The 18,036-nt window shown below is 42.5% G+C and overlaps 1 protein-coding gene across 1 annotated transcript in view; it reads right to left on the minus strand.

Annotated features, from left to right (window-relative positions):
- The window catches only part of cand1 (cullin-associated and neddylation-dissociated 1), a 136,211-nt gene that overhangs the window by 109,131 nt on the left and 9,044 nt on the right, over window positions 1-18,036 (minus strand). The window contains exons 3-5 of the mRNA XM_063211447.1: window positions 10,653-10,807; window positions 8,722-8,845; window positions 5,672-5,928 (exon numbers count right to left, since the gene is read on the minus strand). Of these exons, the coding sequence (XP_063067517.1) occupies window positions 5,672-5,928; window positions 8,722-8,845; window positions 10,653-10,807 (536 nt within the window). The remainder of the gene's footprint in view (window positions 1-5,671; window positions 5,929-8,721; window positions 8,846-10,652; window positions 10,808-18,036) is intronic.

The raw sequence follows: 18,036 nt of genomic DNA on the forward strand, positions 1-18,036 counted from the left end.
GATGGACAAAAAATAGGGGGAAGAAAAGAGCCTTGTAGTTATCGGACACATCTTCATCACTGCTGTCTTTTGGAGCATCAAAGGAAGCTAGTAATTGGTCAAAAATGGAAATAGGAGAGTGTGTGTAAGAATGACTCTATAAGCTTAGCTCCAAACATCTTCCAGGGCACTCTTGTAACGGCAATACACTCAGTCCCCCTAGCCAGTGATCCAACCATATATCACATGACAAAGCAACAAGTACACCCAAACTTGACTCAACCTTGACACACACACAGAACATTTAAGCATTTAGGGGAGGCTTTTTCTCGACAGTTTTGTTGCTAAATAAGTTAGCTCACTTGTTTGCAATGCCATTTCCTATTGGCAACCTACTAAGTTGTAACTAGGGATGGGAATCGAAAACCGGTTCCTGTTGAGAACTGGTTCCGTGCGTCTCGATTCCATGGAATTGTTTGGCAGTTTACCTAGCGGTTCTCTTATCAATTCCAAGCATGAACGCGGCATACACCAGTAACTTTCCCACTTGGTGGATTCCTGCAAGCACTATTAATTTAGTAAGCCAACAGCAAACAAAAGCAGCCACTCGTTTGAACCGCTAAAAGTTTTGACAGTACCAAAAAAAGTTCAGCGTGACATCCCAATTCTCGCAGTGCGTCGGCAGGTGACTGGCGGCATTCATGGTTTGGTTTCATAACTGAACAAAGAAAGACGCTATCTGTTTGCAGTTTGGGTAATATAGGGTTTATTAAAAGTGGTAGGGAAACCCAAGTAATAATCTATCACTGACACTCGTCAGGATCATCTCCCTTAAAGCTAGATTTATGCTTCGCTCGCATAGAATCTGCGTCCGTCCGTTTTCTGTCTATGCGAGTCCACGCCCCCCTCTCAGAGGCTCTGCGCCCGTCGTCTAGCGCCTCGAAAAAATTCTAACTATCCGTCGGACGGACGCGGAGTACGCAGACAAAAAGGCACTATGATTGGTCGTCTCGCTACTTCCTTGTTCTGTTCTTGTGGCAGCGCAATGCCAGTAGTCTGCGAGAGCAGAGCTGTATTCTGTTAAAAACGTTATTAATGCCTTGTGTGTAAATGTGTGTAAATACACGAAGCTAAGCTAAGTAACAAACAATGCATCAGTTGAACACTCGTGGCACAATGCCTGCGGTTTTACTACCGTTCCTCCACCGAATGTAAACACACATCGGCAAAGTCTTTACATGCTTGCATTTTCTGCTCGTGAAAACAGACTGGGTATGTCAAATAATGATACCACTGCATTGCCTTTGCAATTTGTGTGAAAATACCTAGCTAACCGGGGTAGAAAGCAACATTGCTTAATAATGACCGCAGTGCTTACAATGTAGTGAAAGTAGCCTAATCGAGCAATTTCAAATGTGGCTGGCAACGAGACCTCGGACCTCGCAGAGCTCGCAGATGCATGAATACAAAATTGGTTCGTGGCCACTCCCACGCGACTTTTCACGCTCGCAGTTGCTGAAGTCTAATCTGACCTTAAGTCTCAGAATGCAGAGGGCATTTAAATAAAATACTCCTAACGCACCGTTATGTTTGCATCTGCTTCAAACAAGTGAAACTCAGTGGCAGAATAAGCCGTCCTTGGGCTACTTTCCTTTCCCTTTTGCATAGGCCATATATATATGAAGAGTTCAGATGCAAAACCCCCTAACTCCATTTCTGAAGACCTGCACTTCTATATTTTTAGAGAACACCGTTGTTGGTTTGGTTTACGTTCATGTACATGATAATACATATAAATAGTTATATTACATAAATAAAATAAAAACATATGCAATTTTGATAGCTTTGTATTAAATAAAAATGAATTAAGATTATTTTCTGAAATGGCACTTAGGGGGTTTTGCATCTGAACTCTTCATATATATATATATATATATATATATATATATATATATATATATATATATATATATATATATATATATATAAATGCAGCTTTCAACGTTTTAAATATATATTTTTCCTACTTTTTTTTGTCTTTTTAACATTCTTTTTTAACCTTTTTTGGGACTCCCAGAGCAGGGAAGCTTTTCATTGTATAGATATGTTTCATATATATACACATGACAAATAAAATATCTTGTATGTTGTATTCTCCAAATATCCATCATTCAAGTCTAGATTTAAATACTGCGTTTCCTGCATTAATTTAATATAAACTTAGTCTGTTTTGACGAGCCACGGGCGTTTCCCCCGGCATTTGCGATTGATTTGCAAATGACTAATTATGGCACACGACTTAAATGACACGGAAGCTCAACCTCTCAACAAAGGAAGACGATAGGCATGCACACTGTGCAATATAGGGTCCATTAGGCCTACAGTAAAAACGTGGTCGGGAAACCTTAGCAAAACCCATCACTGTAAGCATCTCCCTAAAAATCGAAAGGCATTCTTAAACGAAATAGGACTCCCCACGCAGCTTTCTTTTTGTCTGCATCTTGCGCTGCCAACGGGTGAAACGCAACTGCAAAAGAATCCATCCTTAGTTGCATTTTCCTTTTCTTTATCCCCAAATATCTACAATTCCTATCAAGATAGCCGTGTTCTGAATCCTGTTTACCATGTCAAATAATGTTTCCCCCGGCGTTTTGATTTGCAAATGACTTGTCTGCTTATCACACGACTGACGTGAGCACGACAATGTCAACGGAACAAACTTTGCCCCTTTATTGTTTTGAAAGTTGTAGGCTAATTGCCATCAATAGCCAACTGGTGAATTTATTCTAGCCGCTGAGACATCAGGACGGGCACACACGCAGTAGAGAGGGGCATTGGAGAACAGACTCGGAGCGCAGAGTGAGTGACAGATGGAGAAGGAGGGACTTAGATTCTTACAGACACCCACTGTGTTCAGGATGTGCCTGCTGTTCATTTCAAGTGACTATCTTTTTGCTTTATGCATTAAGAATGGTTTGGATTTCTAATGTTTCATTTTCAGTTAAATTGTTTGCATTTCTGCAATTTTGCATTGCATTGCATTGTCATATTATAATGAATAGGCTATAGTATAATTGGTCTATGAAAACTTGTCTATATCGATAGTTAATAGTTTGTTTAATTTCCACAAATGAGAATCGATAAGAGAATCGATAAGGAATCGAATTGTTTAAAAGAATTGATAAGGGAACCGGAATCGTGAAATCCTTACCCATTCCCATCCCTAGTTATAACCTACCGGCCAATAACACTGCAGTCTAGGGTTGCACGGTATACCGGTATCAGAAAAGTACTGTGCTACTGAGGCATTTAAAACGTTACTATACTGCATTTGAAAAGTACCGGTACATGCAACAATGTCCCAAACTCACAAGACGAGCAGGAGTGGAGAATAGCTGCTGCATCCATTATTAAATTACATTGCACTTAGCTGACGCCTTCATTTATTCAAAGAGACTTACAACTATTATTTTTCAGGGTATTGGTTACAGTCCCTGGTGCAATGTGAGGTTAGGTGCCTTGCTCAAGGGCACTTCAGTCATGGAGAGGTCAGGGGGTCAGAGGTCAGATTCGAACCAGCAACCCCTAGATTGAAGGACCAACTCTCTAACCACTGGGCCACGGCTGCCCCATACTGCAATATGGCAATATTTTGGCTTGACATATGTCTAGCTATCTACAAGTCAAACGGATAGCAGGTAGCATTAGCGATTTCTTGGCATTTTTATCTGTAACTTTAACTTTCAGTTGGAATAGTATCACGCTGCACTGTATCCATATTTTGCTCAAGTGACGTTATTTTTGATTGCTTTGTGAAGCCATCTCGTAAGACTGCCTGAGGGTGAGAGAGCAAGGGTTCCTTTCTTGCATGTGTGTGTGAGGCTGCTGTTAGGCGGAGGCAGAGCAGCATGAGTTATAGATTAACCCTGAAATGCCAGCGCAATAGGTACTGGCTATTGAGTTGAGGTTTTGGTTCAGCATCTAGAGCCCCCATACTCAATTAGCGGCCTGCGGGCCGAGCATCTATTTGTGGCCCTTGAATAATTATGAAAATGATTTTTATTTTTTTTGGTCCGATCGCGCCGTCGGCTCTTATTTTGAAATCGCTCCCCAGACGCTAGTAAGAAGCGTTCTGTGCCTCGCCCCCTCAGTCAGTTTCTCTCTGTCAGTCGCTGCAGGCTCCAGACAGAAGTGACTACGAGGGCGGCATCAGAGGTTGTGAGGTAGACTACAAGGGAAGGACGGTATCAGAGCCTGTAAATAAATTATTTACAGAGTTCTCTATGCCTCGTTTTTGAAAGTAATAGACAACATTAGATTGCAAACAGTGTGCTAGGACTTTGAATTGGCAGTAATAACTAGCTGTAGCTAGTTGCTACTAAGACAAATGAAGTCAAATTGTGTTTGACCTCTGCAGGCACTAGTGGTACTTAAAAATGAATTGCATGATAAACTTTTCACACTTTTAAACAGTCTCCAAATAGTTCGTTTGGAATGCTAAGCCCCTCGTAAGACTACAAACAAAGCAATGAGCAACTTGACGATTTAAATGTGCCATTATTGCATCTGATTTTCATTATGCATGTGAGAGCTGCATAAACAAAGTCAAATAAGCAACATTTGTTTGAAAAGTGTTATCGGTTTTCTCACTAAGAAGAAAATCTTTATGAATGTAGTATGCAAATATAGGCTAACAGATATTCTCATGTCATTTAAAAAAATACTGAAGGGTGGCAATAAGAGTAAGGCAGGCACCTCACCCCACAGTGCTCCAGGAAAATGCAGGCCCTGTATGAGAGAAATTTTCTCCCATCCTGTCACTGGAAACAAAATATCTGCTGTGGGTGTGAGTGCATGTGCTTTGTCCTTACAAAGGCCGTGTGTGTTTTTTTTTTTTTAATTATTGTTATTTTTGTATTTGTATTTTTTTATGTTTTGTTACGGGGGGGGTGTTGGCCCTTTATTGGGAGGAATTTGAAAAAAATAATTAAAAACGTTTAACTCATTGGCTGCCAGTCATTTTCATAAAGGAGTAACCCACAGTGCCAGAGATTTTTCAGCATTTCGAGCGCTTTTTGGAGGCTCACAGAAAATTGAGCTCTGTGTCTATGTCAACACCACACCTATCAAAACACAGATTAGATTCTCATCTGTCAACAGAAAAAAGGGTGTCTCTACTCCTTTCCGTTCTTTCATAATCATCTGTTGAAAATAAGTGGAATTCGCCAAAATGCTGCTTTCTAGCTAAAAAGCTGAGAAAACGCCATTTGAAGTAGAACTATAATTGCAAACGTTTTTGCCCATAATGGCAGCTATGCACTGAATGTAGGTGTGTGTCGTGGACATGTAGAGCCTATGTGTGTGTGTGTGTGTGTGTGTGTGTGTGTGTGTGTGTGTGTGTGTGTGTGTGTGTGTGTGTGTGTGTGTGTGTGTGTGTGTGTGTGTGTGTGTGTGGCCGTGCATACCAATGCAGTGTCCGGGCTGCCTGCTGATGGTAGCTATTCACTGGATGTAGGTAGACGTGGTGGAGTGTGCTTGTGTGTGTCACACATACACGCATGTCTACATGTCTACAGTTACTTACAGAGAGTGAATGCACCTATGTGGCATCCTGCCTGCCATGCACTGGACGTAGGTACGCATGGTGAACAGTACTATGTGTGTGTGTGTGTGTGTGTGTGTGTGTGCATACCTATGCGGTGTCCTGCCTGTCGGCTGATGGCGGCTATGCACTGGATGTAGGTGCGCGTGGTGGACATGGAGTCGTTGCGCGACAGCTCAGACAGCAGGTGCTCGATGAGGTCGACGAAGACCAGGTTGCCGCAGCTCATGACCAGGTGGCCCAGTGCGATGATGGTGCGCTTGCGGACCGCCAGCCGAGGGCTTGTCAGCTGCGGCAGCAGACAGCTCAGGATGGACGGGTGGAAGTTCACCAGTAGGCCACCCTGCCTGTAGAGACAGAGGGGGAAGGAAGAAAGGAGAGACCATGTAAGGGCTTGTTTTGTTTATTTAGCCGGTGCCCAGAAATTACATTTCACACACAGGCATAAAATCCTTAAACAGACACATACCAACAACACACACACTGCTGTGCTACCATGTTCAAGGCCTCAAGACAAAGACAAAGACACACACACACACACACACACACACACACACACACACACACACACACACTAGAGGTGCTCCGATCACCATTTTTTGGCCCGATCACCGATACCGATCACCAAAAATCTTTATCTGCCGATCACCGATCATTGCCGATCACAGAAATTATTTCCTATTTTTTTAATAGCCTATTAATTATCCTTATTGAATATTTCTGCCCATAAACCAATCAATCTTAATTTGCACATGTCGCTTTCACAATGTAGGCCTATTATTAGGCTATTACTATTATGATTATTATTATTATTGTTATTATTATTATTATTATTATTATTATTAGGCTATTATTATTATTATTATTATCTTTCAGCTCTTTCAGACTAGTGTTGGTAATATAGCCTACAAGTAAGTCTACAGTATTAATCAATTTATAAGTTATTGCATATAATTACTAAACTATTTAAGATTGAATTGAAACTGAAACATTACATCAATTTATAAGTTATTGCATATAATTACTTAACTATTTGAGATTGAATTGAAGCTCAGACACCTGGATCTCAGTCTCTCGTCTTCTGCATACGAGAAAAAACCCTGTCGCTTTAAATGAGCAGCCTCGTGAGGAGAGCCCCTCCCCTCTCTGTCACTCACTGTCCACAGCTGCAGTGCTCCGCGACCGTTCTGCTCTCTCCCTCTCACTTCTGTCGCCGTTTGGCGTTTCAGCGACTATCAAACTAATCGACTGACTGTCAATTCGCCTTTGGCTAAGCCCCGCCCTCTTTAGTTACAGTTGCTAGGTCGGACAGATAAACTTTCAATGCTGAGATATCAACGTGATTTATGCAGTGACTGCAAATCGCAGCAGTTATTCACTCATAATAAATAAAAAACGCATTCATAGTATTGTGATTATAAGTATTTATTTTCTGAACGGTCATGCGATGCATCACAGCTGTTATGGGCTCTTCTATGGGTATCGATAGGCATTGTAACCAGCACCATGGTAAGCTGAGCTCGCATATCTTTTGAGCCCTGACTCAAACTTGCTAGACGAAAACGAAATCACACAACTTAATGGCTGTAGTCATCTTCAAAGCTACCACAGCAATGTGTAAAATTAACGTTTGGCGTTTATATCTTCAGTAGCTTAACAAAGTCACGTCCATCAGCTGCTAGTCAAAACACTCCTGCCGTGACCGATAGTTAACTTTGCTAGCGGTGTTTCTTCATTAATTAGGTCAGAAATCCAAAATCCTACTCTGAAACAGGTTCGTGGTGTGCTTACAACCTTACTGAAAAGGGACATGAATGAGATGGTGTCATGATCGGAGCACACAAAGTATGTTTTTGATCCGTGTGCTTTCTAGTCGAGTGCGAGGCTGCCGAGACCCTTCAAGGCAGACTATCCAGCTGCTAGTAATATTAGTCCGGTTTTAGGTAAAGAGGAAAGTGATTACCACCTGTTACATCGCGGGGAAACTTGCACATTTGTCACAAATACCCCAGGCACAATTTCCAATCATATTTTAATAATAATACGACCGTATCTCGCTAACTACTTGAAAACATGCGATTTCTGCATTGAGTTCAATGGAGCGCTGTCAAAACTGTCCGAGGTTTGTCCGAGGTCGTCCTTTTGCTGCGCTGTGATTGGTCAAAAAGCACTTTAGGGCGGGCCTTAGCCAAAGGTCAATTACAACTTTGAAAACAATAACGTTGGCATGCTTGTGCGGACAACGTGAACTTGTCGCGTGCTGACCGAGGCAACTACACAGGTTATAACGTAAAATGGCTAACGGGCGAGAAGTAGTCTATCGCAAATTACATTGTGACTGAAACACTTGAGATTCTACATACACAAAACAAGAAAAAAAAACTTCACTTGAAAGAACAGGGAACACGCACAACACAGCGTGTCTGCGAGGAAAGCTCTTTCTCTGTAACACTGTCATAGAATGTAGAATTCCCTGCACAGACTCATTGAGTTTCACCGTCCATTCTCCCTAGTTGCTGTTTGGTGTTGCAGCGACTACAAAACTAATGACCTGGCCATTAGGCTACAACTTTAAAAACAATACAGTTGATGATTGTTTTGGAAACGTTTAGTTGTTGCGTGCTGACGGGCTGTAACTCAAAATAGTGAACATGGCGAGACTGACACGTCATTCACAAATTACAAGCGTCATGTAAACTGCGCATGGATCGGAAAATCAGATCATTGTTGATGCAGATATGATTATAAATGGTGAAAATGAAGGAGGGAATTCCAAAAAGTTAAAGACAAGTAAAGATGCCTTATTTTGGTGCAGCAGCTGTGCAGAGCCAGCACCTAGGCTACATGCAGGCAGCGCCAGGTGTAAAGGCGAAATGGTTGCGTGAGGAATTTAATATCTCTGGATCGGTTTTTTGATCGGCATGTTTTTCCGATCACCGATCAGGCTATTTTTGGCCATTATCGGCCGAGCATGATCGGCTGCCGAGCAATCGGAGCACCTCTAACACACACACACACACACACACACACACACACACACACACACACACACACACACACACACACACACACACACACACACACACACACACACACACACACACACACACACACACACACACACACACACACGTCTGTACCTGCTGAGCATGTCTGCCATGATGTCCAAGGCCTCCAGCTGCACGGACACATCCTCCTGTTTGGCAATGGCACTTGTGAGACGTCCTGTGATCTTTTTACACACACTCGCCGCCAGCGCTGAGCCTACGGGGACGCACACCGGATTTTTTTTTAGTACCACGCTCGCAAGGAAAGGTAAGGCATAGGCCTAGGTGAGTGTATGCAGTACAATGCAGTGTACCTGATACAACATGGCTCAGCCCCTTCAGATGTGTGTGCATGTGTGTGTATCCATTTTAACAAGCTCTCTGTTCCCCATCACTTCCGACAGTGAAAAGCGCAGAGGAGGCTGTGCATGCATGTGTAACAACCACTGAGTCGCACATCATCCTGTGTCCACTTGGCGCACACGATATACGATATACGATCTCTCTCTCTCTCTCTCTCTCTCTCTCTCTCTCTCTCTCTCTCTGAGGACATGACAACAGTAGTTCCCCGATGACTGTCTTGAGGCCGATGCCACGTTTGTGAGTGTACGCATGTGTACATCTTTTTTGCACACACACAGACCAGGGATAAGAAAGTACCATCATTATTACAGGGTTTCTGCACATTTTGGATCACCAAATATAAGACTTTTTAAGACAAATATAAGACCTCTGATGATAAAATATAAGACCACCGCTCGGGGTGAGACATTGCAATATTGCTAATGTTATTAGTTTGCATTGCTATAATGAAATGTAGGGCTAGTACATAATTATATATAGTAAACAATATTATATGACTACTGTGCTTTTATAGTGTAGCCTAGGGTAAACACAGTGTAAGCAGTAGCAAGGTGTAACTGATCTGTAGGCCAACAGACACCATGCATGGTCAGTTAATTGACAACTGGCATTTAATTGAGTGTCCCACGCATGTTTTGACGGCCTATGGAAACATCAGATGAATGTTCATCAAATGCCTTTAAATGTAGGCTACACATTAAAAATGGCTCAACAATTCATAGTTTCTGAATCATAAATAGTTGAATGCACTTTGCTATTAGGAGAGAGGACACCTGGTGTCAAAAGGGTTAAATGTACGACTGAGTGACTGCCGTTTCTCCTCCTCCAGCTCGCTTTATCAGAGACGGGTAGCAGAAGCAAGCGTTCTACTTTGAGCTTAGCCTGTCTGTAGTTTGTTGTTTTCTAGATGGGAGCAAGAAACAGCGCACAACTTGGAAGCGATTTCCAGCATGTCCATAACAAGCATTTAGCGTGTTTACCGTTGCCCATCTGGTTACCGATTTGGACAGTACGCACCTCGCCAGATCATTGGCTTCGTACATATTCTGTTACTCATCCGATTTCGTATTGCCTCGCGCTCACTTCCTCATGCTGTCATCATGTTAACGAAATCATTTTGCATTTGACAGAGGCATCAAATAGCCTGTCACGTATCTAGAGGCGATTTTGAAAGTGTAGGCTATTGTATGAAGGAACAATTATTTACGGTCATAATGGACTTTATGAAATGAACCCTTTACATTTAGCAAACGCTTCTACCCAAACGCAAGGGCATGGCTAACATGCTTACGATAGACAACATTTAAAACTTACCCTCAACGACTAAATGATTAGGCTATGCGTCCTCCCGACACAGTTAACATCAAGCTTCATATTCCGAAGTTGCTTTGGATAGCTAACTGTTTTATTTCTCGTCCTCAAGCCATTACACTGAACTTGCATCTATCTATCCATCTCGATTCACGTTCATATTTTTTCGACCACTTTTTCGACTGTTTCTACTAGAACATGTCATGCAAGTAGGCTAGACGCTGTGCCCACAGGTCTGCGGCTGTGTGCGTACGTGCGTCTGGATGAGGATGGTAGCTCCCCGATGACGAGGCCGATGCTGTGTGAGTGTGTTTGTGAGTGTGTTTGTGTGTGTGTGTGTGTGTCCTCACCGCTGGAAGCAGGAGGCAGCTCCCCAATGACAGTCTTGAGGCCGATGCTGGAGATGTCCCTCAGCTGTTCCTTGTCCGACAGCATGTTGGTGCAGAGCGTGTCCACGATGGTCTCCACCTGGTACTCTTTAACCTTGCTCACCAGCGGGCCCAGGCTGCAACACACACACACACACAAAATTAGTACAATGCATGTTGGTGCAGAGCTTATTCAGCACAGACAGACACACATTCAAGTAAATTTGTTCTAAAGCTATGAGAAGACACACAATAACATATAAGGCTGACACGCAGAGTTCTAATGGGGCAATGGTTCTAAAAAATGATGATGTACCTTTACAGACACAGACAGAAACACACAAACAATGTACAATGACTCCACTGATTATTCGTCTGCTGGCCTCAAAATGCCTGACAGCACCCTGGGGGGAATTCCCAAAAGCCAGTTCGGTCACTTTAGCTTTGCCATGTCTCAAACAAACTCAGACAATTTCAACTGAAAACATCATACCGGTAAGTATTACTGACTGTCTGTCTCTCACCCTCTCTGACACATTCACACACACACGTTGCCCAGAGGTTAACGATAGACTCATGAACACACACACACACACACACACACACACACACACACACACACACACACACACACACACACACACACACACACACACACACACACACACACACACACACACAGGTCCACGTCTTAATAATAAAGCAACATAAGACTAGGGGGCAGCACACTTCACCAATTATCCATCTTGGTTAAAAAGAAAAAGCGAGCCCTAGTCTGACTGCGTAGTGCCCGGCTGCCTGACAGAGAAACAAAGAGAGTGGTCTCCCTGTACAAACAACTCGCCCGAAGCGGATGGGACTTTTTAGGGCCACACTGCATAATTTTCATGACTCGGCTAGGCTACTCAATGCGGATGTTGAGAGTGGGAACACACACACACACACACAGGGGTGGCAGCTGCATGCTGCAGGGCCGAGCATTTATGAGGAGCAAACTAAAAAACACAGACAACACACACACAAACTCAGGCAATCACATAACCTCCTTGGCGAAGGTAATAAGGCAACAGTTATTATGTTGGCAGGGTTATCCTGTTGGTGGGTGTTAGACACCTGTGAGACCAGGCAAAAATACAAAACTAATATGGACACCTCTCTCACAAGTTGCAATTAAAATGTCCTTCAAGTGCAATGGGATGGGATATCTAAACAGAGCGCTCACTGTCCAAAGTGGCCACACACTAGCAGAAGTTTCAGATAACTCCTGTTGCCAGGTAAGGTTGGGGAGGGAAAACTTTGTTTTGCCCTTTTACTAATAATCAAAGGAGGGCTTTGCATTGCACCAGAGCTTACATTTTTTTGGCTCCGGAAGCCTCGCATTAAAACAGTGCAAACTTAAAGCAGGAGGAGGAGGAGGAGGATGAGGAAGAGCAGTCTCATTGATTTCCCATCACGGACACAGGGCAGGTAGGGGGTAGTACATCAATACTGCAGTTTACTTGTTGACCAAGGGCCAAGAGCCTTTGGAGACTGGTTAGGAGAGGAGGAGGGCTAAGGGTCAACCGATATATCGGCCGGCCGATATATCGGGCCGATATTGGCGTTTATTAAGTGTATCCGTATCGGCCGATACGCATGTGGTTTTGGCCGATACGCCCACCCCTAGATTTTGACTACAGATGGGCAGGTCCGCTGGGAGACCCGTAATTCACACTGCTGCGTCACCCCTCCCCCAATCATGGAGTAAAGTAAACAGCCTTGCAGGCTGCCATAAAGTTTTAGACTTTCAGATGCATCCTATTTTAATGTGGATACTGAATGACATGGCATGTTCATGTAAAAAGCCAAAAGGGAGAATGCTTCAGCTCCATCCATTTTCTGTAGCCTACTGATTTTATTTCCCTGGTTCATTGTTCAGTTAATAATCACCACCATTTGCCATATCTTTTACCTAGCGTTGTGTAGGCTAACTGAGTGTGAGTGGCATTATGTTTCGGTGTCTAATTTCCACCGCCTTTCCAAACGCGCATTTCATACCGTCATTCATTTATCAACTTCAATCTGTTTTAGCGACATCTAATAGATAGCAAACATCACTTGCAAACTGGCTACATTAAAATATTCTAAAACATTTCTGTAGCATTTAACTCACCAGCATGCAGACTGCAAAATGCAGCCATCTCGTTGAGCAACCAACCAGCTCTTCCAACGAGGGTAAACTACTGTTTTTATTTCCCTGGTTCATTGTTCGGTCATTTATCACCCCCATTTGCATAACTTTTACCTAGCGTTGTAACAAGAGCCTACCAGCATGTTTCAGTGTAAATTTCCACCGCGTTTCAATACGCGCATTTCGTAGCGTCATTCATTTATCAACTTTCATCTGTTTAGCGATCTCTAATGAGTAACAAACATCACTTGCAAACTGGCTATGTCAAGTCATAGAAGTTTATTTGGTTAGAAATACTGTAAACATTTAACTGACCAGGTCACCAGCATTCTGCCACTTCCTCATTCAGAAACAAGTGAATGTTCCAATCTGAGTAAAATAGAGAGGTGTTCGCCGTTTGGCGGACCAAACCATTTTGAACAGGGGTGTTTTTGCTGGTGGGATTCTTTGCAATCTATTTTAATACGAAAATAAGGGGTTTTGGTTTAAGAAAATGGTTTTACTTGTCTATGTGTTTCATTTGCATTTCTTGGGTTTGTTATTTTGGGCTTTTGTTTGTTATTTAGTTGATTGATTTATCTATTATTTATAGGCCCTAGTAAATCAAGTACAGTAGGCCTATAGGGCCTACAGGTGAAAAAATAGGCCTAAATATTTAAACCCATAATAATCTTGAGGTCATCCCCAACATTTTTCAAACTTACAGTCAAGCTCTAAGCTATTGTACCACTGTCAAGCCACAGTCCTTTGAATTTTTAATGCCTTATCCTTTTTAGGTGGCTATAATGCTGTATGGGCTACAGACACTTGAGAAACTATTTGCTCAGTGTGCTTTGTATGTGACAGTTATTTTCCTGTTATGGTGTGATGAAAAGGTGATGGGATAGGAGTTTTTTAATGGTACAGATTTATGTCTTTTTTTTTAAAAAACAATATCGTATCGGGAATTGGCCAAGGGCGATGGGAAAAACATCGGTATCGGATCGGCCATTAAAAAATCTGTATCTGTCGACCCCTACTTTGCACATGGGCAAGCAATTGGATCCATAAATCTCTCCTGGTTAGGCGGTGGAAGAGTTTTTAATAAACCGAAAACAAACATTGATTGTTATTGTGACAAAAGATACGAATCAAGGAGATTGCCCGGTATCAGAGAGGGGGCATTTAAGCATTCAAGCCCTACACACACCGGCCACCGATTGCCCGAGGGTACTGTGTGTAGGCCTGTCACGATAACAATTTTTGCCAGACGATAACGATAACAAGAAATTATTGCGATAATCGATAATATTGTCTCTCTCGCCATTTTCAAACAATATAATGTGCAATAAAAAACACTGCTATGCAAGGTGCGGCCTCCTTCTTGAAACATTGAATTTAACATTTGGGCCAGCAGACTCAGAGGTTTAAATAATTAAGATTGACACCTGCTCCAAGAAGAAATGTGCCAAACAATATAATGACGTAAAAATGCAATAAAAATGTGACTACACCTCTTCACATTTTTAAAGCATCACGGCGGGGGATATATATATGTTTTTAAATATATCCTCATAGAGCACAATAGGCTCTAAATAGGCTTTTTTGTATTTATTATTAGGGTAAGTTATATAGTCTTTCTTTAACATTTTCTGTTATTTATCTTTCTCAAGCACACTGAATGGCTTATAGGCCTATCCATGGTGTGATGTAAAATAACCTACTGGTGGGGTATTGTTAATTCACAAATTATTACTTGGACAGCTTATTTCAGACAAATGCACGTTGTTACTAGCTAATTGTCAGTCAAAACCCAAATCAGCCCTGTTAAAGGCATTTCAACATCAGCGAAAAGCAAAAGAGCATGAACAGATGCACAAGTTCCAGGTGCAGGAAGCTCTCGCTCTCGCTCTCGCTCTCTCTCTCTCTCTCTCTCTCTCTCTCTCTCTCTCTCTCTCTCTCTCTCTCCCCCTCTCTCCTCTCTCCTCTCTCCTGTCTCTCTCTCTCTCTCTCTCTCGCTCTCTCTCTCTCTCTGTCCCCCTTTCCTCTCTCTCTCCTCTCTCTCTCTCGCTCTCTCTCGCTCGCTCTCTCTCTCTCGCTCTCTCTCTCTCTCTCTCACCCTTGACTGGAACAAGTTGCAATTCTGCGCACTTTAAAGTCCTTTATCAGGGTGCATACAGATATTCCTAGGTTGAATTTACTACCTTTTACTTCCTTTTTACTACCTCCAATTTTTTTTTTTACTACCATTACAACATCGATCTTAAACTGACTACAAAAATGAAATAGCTTTCCAAATCCTATTAATAACACAAATTAATAATGTTTTTATAATTTAACAAGTTCATCATTGAGTGTATGTGTTAGTACAAGTTATTGCAGGTATGTTTCAAACATTTCTCAACAATTCGCCATTTATAATGGTTAACTAATAGTGCAGTGCACTTTTAACAGAAGAAGTCGCTCTTCTCAGAGAGTAGGAGGAGAGAAAGTACCAGCAGTGCACCTTGAAGTGGATTCCTGCAGTCAATGTCGACCAGGGCTCTGCTAACTTTTTTGCGCTGGTTGCACTGGTGCGTCTAAAAATTGTTTTCAGGTGCACCAGCACAAAATCTAGGTGCACCCAAATGCCCCCCAACACCTGTGTGTGAGAGTCTGTGTGTGTGTGTGTCTTTAGCAGAATCAGAGAAAATACTACACAGGATATGACAAAAATGACAGTCATTATAGTTATGGCAAAGTTTTCGTGATTTGGATAGGGAACACAGAATCCATAACCAGCCTTGACTACCCCTTAAGCCTAAGGCACCTGCAAAAAACGCCTGCTGAACGCCTAAGCCAGGGATGTCAAACTGAAATCAAAATTAAAATAACTTAAAATTCATTATTTTTTGAGGGACTACAATTTCACATTAAAAAAACACTCATATGGTAGCTAGATCAATAGATAAGTTGATTTTTGTTTGTTTAGGTGGAAACCGAGGTGAACTTGGATTTGCCCTTCCCCATTCTGGATCGCTCCGAATGATGATTGTGGCATCTTAGCAAGCGCTTCGAACAGAAGCGTCTGCGTCTCTCTATCGTCACACTCTCTCTCTGTCTCGGTGCATGAAGGATGCCTTGTCGACAGATGCCTTGTCGACAGCTATCAAAAACATCTGCGATTTCCCGGGAGACTTCGCGTGTCAACTCTTGACAGTGACTGAAACGGCCCATTCTTTGCGCTTGAACCTTCCGCGTGAATTCTATCAGTGGCCGCTGCTGTTTGCATTTCGTTTCCCTCGTTACCCTCTCGTCCGTTTCAAAACTCCCTGATTTGGTTGAGCACCACCTCGCTAGTCGTTAGCACATTATGAACTCGGGTAGTCGAACATGTTATTTTGAAAAGTCGGGCTGCCTATCAGCGCAAGGTGCAAGGGGTAGAAAGCCAGAGCAGCGGAGTTGAAGTTCCAAAAACTTTTTTTTATTTTTTGATGGGCTAATACCTACTAGCACTACTGCAGAATGACTAATGGCCATTAAAATGGCGTTTAGCATTGTCAATTCATTTTGTGTTTGGCTGGATGCACCGGTGAAAAAACATTCAGCCTCGCATTCTTTTACTCGACCGATTTGTTACATTTACCACCAATATTACGCACCATGTTACGCACCAATTTCCATCGCTTCTAACTTCATTGGTATTGTATGAACAACAGCTAATCTCACACAGACAGTCATCATGGAATTCATGAAATTATGTTTAGCAGACCTTTCACTGTTTCACATCCAACCAGTTTAGTCGCGTCTTGCAGAACGTAGGCTACAAAATGCCTAGCTGGCAGCTTCTGTGGCGCTGCTGATGTCTGACGCCTGTCAGTCAGCTGCTAGTTAACAACTACCGGTAGTATTAGCACAAAGCTAAATCAGTTCACCCAGCGTCCGTCCTTGCCGCTGCATAAAAATCAATTTGCCGAGATTTGAGATCATGGGCTAAAGGAATCCAACAAATTGGAAAACAAATAAGACCATGTTGTAGGGAGTCAGGGAAAATTACTACCAGTTGAGATGTGGCTTACTACCTTTTACTACCTTTTACTGGTCATTATTTTGGACTTTTTCATTTACTACCTTTTACTACTTTTTACTACCCCGCGGGCACCCTGTTTATGAACGCCCATACATTGATTCTTATGAGTTATGAGTCGCCATGCCTATGTTTCCCCTGTAGCGCGCTCAACCGTTCACATTCTCCTGGTGTGACAGATTTAAATCCACAAATCTTATCTTCATGATTTGCTTGCGGACTGCCTACTCATATTGTTAGGTCTAAATAAACAAGAAATATAGCGAAAATCACAAAAAGAACAGACAACGAACGTCTGGGTAGGAGGCGCATTGAAATAATAGTGGAAACTCGGCGAGGTTTAAAATAACAGCCTCAGAGCAAGTTTGTCGCGACGGTACCACTATTTCATGTTTGCACAAACACGTCTTCGTCGTGGATATTGTGTTGCTGCGCATGTTTCAAAATGAACATTTGCCTCCGTGTTGGGTCTGTTCATTCCCCTCTCTGAGGAACGTTGCAGATGCGCTGACTGAGACTGGAAGAATATTGCGCTCCTAGTCTCTAGCGCTGACTCTTTGTCGAGGCTTATAAGCACCGCGCGGGAACACCAGCGTTCTATTTCAAAGACGCAAGTAGCCAGATCAATGCACTTTTTTCCAACCAGAACTGCGCTGAAACTTAAAATTACACCAACATTTAAGCGTCATTGCGCTGCGTTGGCCTATAACGCGCCATCAGTAGTCTTAACGGCTACGGTAGAGAAAGGGAGAGAGGGAAAACAAAACCTCACGCAAATAACTTATCGTTACTTATCGGGGCCAGAAAAGTGATCGTTCTTGTAAAAACTTATCGTCCGATTTATTGACTTATCGTATATCGTGACAGGCTTAACTGTGTGCTCTCCTAAATGCATCCAGCAGCGGTGTACCATGCGGCAGAAATGATGGGAACAGCCCCTTAATTAGTTTGTGAAGCACTACACTGATCAATTACAAACGTCCATGTGTTTACAGAAAAAGTGTTGTGATTTGATGTACAGTCTATTCAAGTTGACCAAAGTTGAAAAAGTGTAGAAATATCTACACCTGTTGTGGTATTTAGTCACATTTACTTGCAAAAATGCTGCAATGACCATCCCTTGAATCGATGAATAGAATACTCCCAAGCCA

The sequence above is a fragment of the Engraulis encrasicolus genome, chromosome 12, assembly GCF_034702125.1.
Source record: "Engraulis encrasicolus isolate BLACKSEA-1 chromosome 12, IST_EnEncr_1.0, whole genome shotgun sequence".
NCBI lineage: Eukaryota > Metazoa > Chordata > Actinopteri > Clupeiformes > Engraulidae > Engraulis > Engraulis encrasicolus.